We start from the raw sequence: 9,593 nt of genomic DNA, 5'->3' as shown, positions 1-9,593 counted from the left end.
TCAAAGTGCTTTGCAAACATAGGAAGCTTCCTTATACTGAGTCAGACTATTGGCCCATCTAGCCCAGTACTGTTGACACTGACTGGCAGCAGCTCTCCAGGGTTTCGGGCAGGATTCTCTCCTCGCCCTACCTGGAGAAGCTGGGGATCGAACCTGGGAGCTTCTGCATGCCAAGCATGTGCTCTGTCACACTGAGCTACGACCCCTCCCAAGTCACAGCAGGCCATCAGAATTCTTTCACATCTCCCTGAGGGCCGATCTGGAAAAGGCTGCTTACCACAAGGAACGGTGCTCTGAGGTCACAATCAGAGGGGAGAAGTATTGTTTCTTTGCCTCTTACTGCCACAAACTAGGCTCCAGGATTCATTCTTACCTGCGTTCAGTTGAATTCACTGCGAGTCTTCCAGCTCTTGCATTCCAGACATCTCCCTGATGGCTCCATTGCTCCTAACTCCCTGGTAAACCAATAGCAGCAGGGCCCCTGTTCAGTGGGAGGGAGCACTCCTGGGGAACTATCTCGTTAATGGCCTGTGCACCCCAGAGTGACAAGGGCTTTGGCAGGTCAGAGAGAACAATGAACTGTCTGGATAGACAGATTAGCCCTGGACCCTAAAAATATATCGGAAGCCTCAAACCTAAAGCCCTGGGGGCTGGACACTGGGGGCAGCCCCACAGAGATGAATGGGCTCCAAATTTTAGCAAGATGGAGCCAGAAAGGCCTTTGCCTCTAGGTTAGGATGCTACCTTAGCTATGGTGCTGAATGCTGCTACTGCTTATACACTGCGACAGCTGGGTCACTTCATTTGACCAGGGTGCCGGCTTATACCAAAGCAAAAAAGGGCAAACTAAGTTCAGTTAAACAAGACAATGGGCACGACAGCCCGACCAAAGTTAGGCGCTTTGATTCCAGCGGGGGTGATAAGCATCTATGGAACGTACACACATTTCACTTTGGCTGGATTATGTCTAAAGCAGGGGTAGACCACTTTTGGGGCCATGGGCACACTTGGCAATTTGAGAAACTGGGCACTGCCACAAAATTGTTGCCTTGGGAGGCATGGCAAAGGATAAACTACCTGCCCCAAAGACTGAGTACAAAGCTGAACCCCAACACACTAAACAATTCCTTTGAATCACCGTTTTCAGTATCAACAGAAACCTATTTCACAGCAATCTCAGCCGCTGCTAAGAAAATGTGATTTTAAAAAGTGGGAGAGGCAGGCCACTTTGGTGGACACCAGGAAAGGTGTCTGGGGGCACATTGGTGCCCATGGGCACTCGTTACCTAGCCCTGGTCTAAGGTGTGCATGTCACTTGTGCAGCACGCTGGGCTGAGTGTAGAATGAAATCTTGCTCCAACAAAAGGCAAACGTTAAGGGAATAAGCCCAGGTGGTGTAGTGCAGGGTGGGCAGGAGGTAGATCTCCAGATGTTTTGGACTTCAACTCCCAGAAGCCCCTGCCAGCATGGCCAATGGTCAGGAATGCTTGGAGATGAAGTCCAAAACATTTGGAGATCTACTTTCTGCCCACCCCTGGCGTAGTACATAGCTTCTTGGCCATTGCCCAGGACAACCTCCATTTAAATCCCCACTCAGACATAGGAAGGTCACAAGACGAGCTTGGCTGTGTCTCTCCTTCTAACTAATCTTCTTCACAGGGCTGTTTGGAAAATTAAGATGGAATAACCCCATGTCTGTCTGTCTCCTGCCATTTCCACTGCTATGTACATCTCTACCCCATGCATAGAAACGTCTTGTCTTTATTTGTTTTTAAGCTCCCATCTTGCAAGCAGTGATCAAAATAATGCTCCAAAGAGCAAATGCCCTGCTATCTCTCAGTCCCAATTAAAAAACAAAATTAAAAAGGAAATTAGAAGACTGCCTGATGAGGACACATATTTCTCATAATAAGAGCCATCCTAGTTGTTGAATAGCCTTCTGAAAGGAGTAAAAAGAGAAGGTAGGGTGTCACTGAAATCTCGGGTACTCAAGGCCATTTTTGCAGCAGCAGTAAGAAGCATGGAAGAGGAAAACCCTCATTCCACTCTGTTTTGATAAACAGGTCAATGATGACGTACAAAAGAATACCACCAACTTTCCATTTGAAATGTGGTGCGTTGGCCACAACCGGGGCACCTGCAAGATCAAGCCAAGGCTTTTGGCTGAGACAGAAGATTGTGTGATAGTATCCAGCACTGAAACCACCACTGGAGGTGAGACATGTATGCACACTGCTATTTCTAACCACAGCAAGAAGGGTGACAGATCATCTAAGCTCCACACCGGAATGAAACATGCGTTGTGGTAACCCCCGCTCCAGAGAAACAGTTGCACAAGCAAATGTCAGGCCACATCCTGTTGTGCTCAAAAGGCTCCCCTTGTTCTTTTTCTTAAAGGGAGAGTATTGGCATGGGCTAGCCGCGTGCCTTAACATCTTCAGCAGGTCCTTCTGAAATGTCCCTATAGCGGGTGAAGTCTCCCAGTCTGCAGCTGGCCAACCCTTGTGGCTTCCAGATTTCACATGCTGGTCTGATAGTGTATCTTCCTTCTCTTTAGTTTACCTAAGAGCTGAAGTGAATATCTGCAAGGTGTACAAGACATGGCAAATTTTCCACCCGACCCCACCTGAAATGTTCAGTGCGCAATTCAAAATTAAAATTCATGTTTTGAATGCGACACTTGACTTCAAATTTTGTGCACTTTGGGCTTGTTGATACTGGCAGTTGTTGATTGTTTTGGTAGGCATCAAATTTGGTATCTAAGATTAGCTCTCAAATACAGGTAAGACACAAAAAAGACCATTGTATGTTCTCCACCAAATAGAGTGAAATACCAGATAGTCTTGCAGCCTAGCTATAAAATACAGCTCCTCCCTACACAAGATTCCCGACATATAGCAAACTAGCTTGTACGGGAGGACTGTAGCATAGCCTTTGCCCCAACATGCTATTCTGCATGCAGAGCATGTTTTTTGTTGAGGAAGAGCATTCAGTCATACGAGTCCCCACCTGCCATCTGAAGTGGTACAACCTGGACACAGGTCAGCCACCTCAGGGAGATCTAGGGCCAAGTTACTGGAAAAGAGGCGGCTGTGATTTGGTATCAGCATCCTCTGTGGTGATGAAAAGTCACATTTTTAACACAGGCTGTAACGTACTGACAATGGTCTCGGAAGCTAAGCAGGGTCAGCCCTGGCTCGTACTTGGATGGGAGACCGCCTGGGAATCAGGCTTCCTGCATTGAACAGGGGGTTGGACTCGATGGTCTTGTAGGCCCCTTCCAACCCTAGGATTCTATGTCTATGTCTAGTATCCTAATGTTACATGCACCACAAAGTATATGGCACTATAGCAGGATGACCAAATGCAAGCGTGGTCAAGATCCAAGTCATCTGGCACAAATAAGACAAGGAACCCACCAACTACTGTTGTTATGTTTTGTTATCCATGTTAATTGTACTATGAACAGGTAGAAAAAGCTAATGGAGGGAGTGATCCTACCAGGATAGGCAGCTGCCTCCGAACTCGGAGGCGGCTGCCTATCCAATGCAGGACATGAGAAGTGCAGAGGGGATTGCCCCCTCCAGACTTCAGCTGCCCTGCATTTGTGGCTAGACAGCCGATTTCGGCTGTCTGATCAAGGAAAGATGGAGCGGGGTGGTGGCCAGACGACACATTGGATGTGTCATACCAGATTTCTGACTTCTCTGCCCTGGCACGCCCCCAGGAGCACCCTGTTCTTGCTGCTCTGCGCTCCTCTTCTGAGAATGGAGCTGTTCTGTGCTGCCTACCCTATAGCTGTCTAGCTGCTATAGGGTGCATAGGATTGCACATAGGATTGCGCCCTGAACTTCTTTTTTAAAAGGTCTAGGGCATCTGAAGGAGAGTCTCCTCATGTACATTCTCTCAGGTGTATTAAGAACAGAGGAGGCCCTACTTAGCCCCCCTTGTTTCTGGAAATGCAGACTAGAATGGCTGGTCCTTGGGTCTTCTTTGTGGTGGCCTCCTCCTCTTTGGAATACCCTTTTGAGGGAAGTGCTCCAGGCTTGCAAGACTCAGGAGTTTAACCAAGCTCTTCCTTCTTCAGACAGTGCATAGGTTGCTGTGTTATGATTGGCTTTGTTGTTTTAACTTGTTGGTGTGGCTAGTTATGACACCACACAGTTGGTGTGGCTAGTTATGCTGTGGATTTTGTATTTTTAGAGCGCAATCCTATGCATGTTTAGACAGAAAGAAGTCCTCCAATTCCCAGCATTCCCCGGCCAGCATGCTGGCCAGGGACTGCTGGGAATTGTAGGATTTTTTCTGTCTAAACATGCATAGGATTGCTCACTTAACTATTGTTTAATGCTGTAAGCATTAATTCCTTGGGGGACTAAGTATTTGCAGGGTGCAAACATAAAAATAATCGTAAAAATAATAAACGCACAAGGGTTCAAACCCTGAAGAGCTGAACAGGAGAGAGAATTCAGGGGTTCAAGAATATTCCACTTTTACACAACGCATGAAATTAAAAGACGCTTGCTCCTTGGGAGGAAAGCTATGGCAAACCTAGGCAGCATAGTAAGAAGCAGAGACATCACCTTGCCAACAAAGGTTCGTATAATCAAAGCTATAGTTTTTCCAGTAGCAACGTATGGCTGTGAGAGCTGGACTATAAGGCTGAGCGCTGAAGAACTGATGCCTTCGAACTGTGGTGCTGGAGAAGACACTTATGAGTCCCCTGGACTGCAAGGAGGTCCAATCAGTCCATCTTAAAGGAAATCAACCCTGACTGCTCATTGGAAGGACAGATACTGAAGCTGAAGGTCCAATATTTTGGCCACCTAATGCGAAGAGAAAACTCCCTGGAAAAGACCCTGATGCTGGGAAAGACTGAAGGCAAAAGGAGAAGGGTGATGAGATGGCAGAGGATGAGATGGCTGGATAGCATCACTGATGCAATGAATATGAACTTGAGCACACTCCAGGAGAGAGTGGAGGACAGGAAGGCCTGGAGTGCTATGGTCCATGGGGTCACAAAGAGTCGGACACAACTTAACTACTGAACAACAACAAAGAGGGGGCTTGCATTCATTTTCACCTAGTCACCCTATACTCTTGGTTTTATGATGCCAGACTTGCCTTTAGGTCAAAATGAATAGATCTATTTTTAACTCTAAGCTGGTCTTCTCTGTGAGCAAGTGGTAACTGGAAAACCCTCAACCTCTTTCTGCAGAAAGACATTTGCCTCATAAAAGCTAGTTGCAAGATTGCATTGCCTCGGATCAGAATGATTGTGTGACACACAATAAGTTATAAAATGAAACACAGGAAACTCAGCAAAAATGTTCTGTGGCTTTACTGAAAAGATGTCATACAAAGAATCAAAGAAAGATTACAGGGAACAACAAAGTTAAGCACTTTAACATTCATTTATTTCAATGGTGTAATTAAACACATTTGTAAAGCTGCAAATGCAATCCTATGCACAATACTTGAGAATAAGTCCCACTGAATTCAGCAGAACATACTTCTGAGTAAGTGTGCATGGGGTGTGTTGCCCATCTCTCCCTTTGAAAATCAGTGGTACTTTAAGCCTGCAATCTTATTACCCTCTTACCTGGGAGCAAGTCCCATTGAACTCAGTGGAGCTTACTTCTAAGAAGACATGTATAGGATTGCATTGTAAGACTATAACTCTATACTTACTTCCAAGTAAACATATCAAAACTGAAAAGAAACACAGGGAAATTTCATAAAATGCTCAGTAGTTTTACTAAAACAAAGCAGTTGAAAGAATCAAGAAGATATTACTAACTCAAAGCAACTATTTTCAGTTCAAAGAGAGATCTTTCTCTTTTCTTGGTATTCACTCAAATCAGGCGAGATATTCCCAAGCAAAAGGCTTCTATGGCATTAGCTGTCATAGGACAGAAAAGAGAACAGTAGATAGTTAGACCAAGACTAAATGACTTAGCTTAACACAAGAGTAATTACTAAAGGACAGTTCTTTGAATAAGGATGCTAGATGAAAAGGAGGACTGCAGGGTTCCTGTACCTAACAGCTGAGAAGAAGTGGGAAGATTCTGAGCAGGTGTGGCTTGTCCCATCAGGGTGAGCACCTGCTGAAATTCCCTCTTCTGGTCTGGATAATCCTTAATGGTACAGGAGCCCAGCCCTACTTTACAGGCAGTGGTCACTTCAGTGCTGATCACCCCTTGAAACCAGCTAGAAACACGGCTAGAAGCAGGTATTTCTTGTATTGCTGGATGTAACTCTCATAAACCTTTATACAACTTGATTTTAAACCATAGAGAAAGCATTCCCCAAACGGCAAGCAGGGGCAGTGATTTATCAGGCACACTCACCAGAAAATTAGCACTGTCCTACGTAAATAGCGATTATTGGATAGTTGTTAACTGAGAATAAGAAAATGGCCTTTTTTGCTCTTGTACCTTTATGAGTGTAAACCTATGCATGTTTAGGCAGAAAAACGTCCTACAAATCCCAGCATTCCCCAGCCTGTATGGCTGGCTGGGGGATGCTGGGAGTTGTAGGATGTTTTTCTGCCTAAACATGCATAGGATTGTTCCCTAAAGCATGCTGATGCATAGAAACTGGCAGGCAAAGCTGTTCACAGCATAGGGACAAGTGTTATCATCTGCTAGGGTGGCCAGATGCAGAAGAGGATAGGACTCCTGCACCTTTAATAGCTTTGCAGAAGAGAGAATTACCTGCTGAAATTCCTTCTTCTACACTACTATTAAAGGTGCAGGGGTCCTGTCTCCTTTTTCTTTTGCATCTGGCCACCTTAGCAGGTGATAATAACTGCTGATTAAATGGCTCAGGAGAAATCCTTTTTCTAAAATAATGTGTGTATTCACTTGTCACATTTCTATCCCACTTCTTCATTGAAGGATTTAGAGCAACATCTGCATAATTGTGAAGCCATTGGCCCATCCTGGCCTGTGTAATTTCAGCAGTGGCGTTGTTTGACTGTTTATGAATTCTTTAAAAACCAAACCTGGAGCACATATTTGATCAGGAATCTCCAAATCAATGGGAGTTTTATTATTTTCTTCCCCGACAGGCTACTTGATGCATGCAAGTACATCAGGGAGGAGCAGAAGGCAGATCTTGGCACTGAACAATTCCCTTCTGGTGAAACACATAGTGACTGCTGGAGGCTGGGATCCTTGCAGCAAAAACTGCTGGTCTGGTCCGATCAACAAAGTACTACTTCGGTTCTTGAGCAAAGGTGTATACTCAGGATCACTTAGCACAGGTTAGTTAGGCCTCAATGGTTAAGAGATCCTGAGGATGCACTCTTGTTTTGAAAATTTAAAACATATTGGTGGAACACAGAGATTCCAGTTTTGTTTTGTTTTAAATTGCCTTGTTAAGGAAAACTTGTGTGTGTATAGGTAGCTGAGGTTAAAGCACCTTCCCTTGGCACCATGGTCCCAATCCCTGGGCCTGCTATTTGCCCAGATGGCAAAGTGGATCATGGATCTCCATTGTCTCGTCTAGGTTGCCCTAACTAATAGTATTAATATTAATAGTAAGGAATAAAGAGTAGATTGGAAGGCTGATTTGTGGCAGAATTATTCATATATTGTGTTTTCATAAGAAATCAGTTGGCCCTGTGTGTAAAGAATGAACACTGTACGTTACCTTTTTTCTTAGCTTCAGACCCATCACAAATGCCCCATACAAGGTAGTCTTGCAAATGAGAAGAATATACACCAATTTTCCAAAATTGGCATCTCTGAGATATTTCTCTAAAAATCAAGGGCAGGAAAGAAATACAAATGATTACAGGGTAAAAGTCTCTTTTGTATTGCTACAGCATTGGTGGGGTCAGTGAATGCACCACCCCCTGTGTCATTAATCCCCCCCACCAAAGAATTTTTCAGAAATGCAAGCTTTTGAGGGCCACACTACATGGTTCACACAAACATGTATACCTGTAGCCCAGCCTTCCCCAACCTGAAGCCTTCCAGATGTCTTGGACTACAACTCCCAGAATTCCCATCCATCATGCCTGGAAGGTGCCAGGCTGGAAAGGCTGCTGTAGCCCAACAGCCCATTTTGAAGACATAAAGGTCATTCTGGAGGGAAACACGGGCAGCAGCGGTGCTGCAGGTAGGGAGAGGTTATTTCCCTGCGGCTGCTTTTCTGTTCCAAATTGGCCCACTGCCACCCAGTCCTGTCTTCCAAAGTTCAAACACACGTTTGCCCTTGCAAACCTGCATGGAAAAACATGCTGGGGGAAAGCTGCTGGGAGAGGCAACTTGGCACACACGTTGTCCAATCTGGCACTGAACTTGCAGCATGACAGCTTCCGTTGAAACATGTCCGCTTGTTTTTAGAATAGGAAAAGGTCTGGTTACAAGAAATCCGTGGCTGCTGGAGCTCCCCACTAGAAACGATAATGCTCCAAATTCTGCCCACCCCAAACTTCTACTAGCTCAGAAAAGGTTTTTTTTTAAAGATTGCTCTAACCTTTTCACCACGTTTTAGTGGTCCTGGGGGTGGATCCTCCTTTAGCTAGCATGATGGTGACCACAGCAGGGTACTCAAAGGAGATGAGGGCCACCTTCACACGGAGCTTTTATCCCGCGATTGAGATGGCTCCCGATCGCTCCCTCACGGAAGTCTGCAGGCTCTTTACAGGACGCTGTGACCCTCCAGGGCGCCTCCTGCACGAAATGCCCTTTGTTCCATTTTTAAATAGATCGCAGTTAATGAGCTATCAAATTACCCCGTTGTGCTCTGCTTGAGTTCCCTCAACGACAAAAGGAAAAGTGGCAAGAAGAGGAGAGAGATCAATGAAAAATAATGGAAGACTCAGGGCATCACTTTTGTTGTTGCTCAGTCGTTAAGTCGTGTCCGACTCTTCGTGACCCCATGGACCATACCGGCCTAAAATCCTGCATTTACAACGGGGCTTTCGGCTTCCGGTTTAAATGCAGGATCACAACGACTCCCTTTTTCACCCGCTTCCTTCCCCCTCTCCCCTTCCCCCGCCTTCTCCCTGTATCCGAGTCTTCCATTATCTTTCACTGATCTGGCTCCTCTTCTTGCCGCTTTTCCTCTTTTTATGGAGGGAACTCAATCGGAACACAATGGGGTAATTTGATAGCTCATTATCTGCGATCTATTTAAAAATGGAACAAAGGGCATTGAGTGCAGGAGACGCCCTGGAGGGTCACAGCGTCATGTAAAGAGCCTGCAAACTTCCGTGAGGGAGCGATCTCAATCGCAGGATAAAAGTGCCGTGTGAAGAAAGCCTCAGATACGGGGAGAAGGAGAGGGGAAAGGGAGTACGTGAAAAAGGGAGGAGTCGTGATCCTGCATTTAAAATGGAAGCAGAAAGCCCTGTTTTAAATGCAGGATTTTAGGCTGGTGTAGAGATGCCCAAGAATGCAATCCAATTCATCTTTAGACAGAAAAAAGTCCTACAACTTCCAGCATTCTACAGCCAGCCATGCTGGCTGGGGAATGCTGGGAGTTGTAGGACATTTTTCTGTCTAAAGATGCATAGTTTTATGCCCTAAGGTGGCACACTTTTCACAGTTTAGGGTCCTTCAGGCTGCCTGACTCTCAGC

General features: G+C 45.6%; 1 gene segment (V, D, J or C); it reads right to left on the bottom strand.

Moving 5' to 3' along the window:
* Positions 1–5,317: 5,317 nt before the first annotated feature.
* The window catches only part of LOC146352876 (T-cell receptor beta-2 chain C region-like), a 127,755-nt gene continuing 123,479 nt past the window's right edge, over positions 5,318–9,593 (bottom strand). The window contains 2 exon segments of the C gene segment in view: positions 5,318–5,902; positions 7,657–7,763. Coding sequence covers positions 5,891–5,902; positions 7,657–7,763 — 119 coding nt within the window.

The sequence above is a fragment of the Heloderma suspectum genome, chromosome 2, assembly GCF_057233095.1.
Source record: "Heloderma suspectum isolate Gila_16-S chromosome 2, 16-S_ref, whole genome shotgun sequence".
NCBI classification, from domain to species: Eukaryota; Metazoa; Chordata; class Lepidosauria; order Squamata; family Helodermatidae; genus Heloderma; species Heloderma suspectum.
This window is presented reverse-complemented; position numbering and strand designations above follow the sequence as displayed.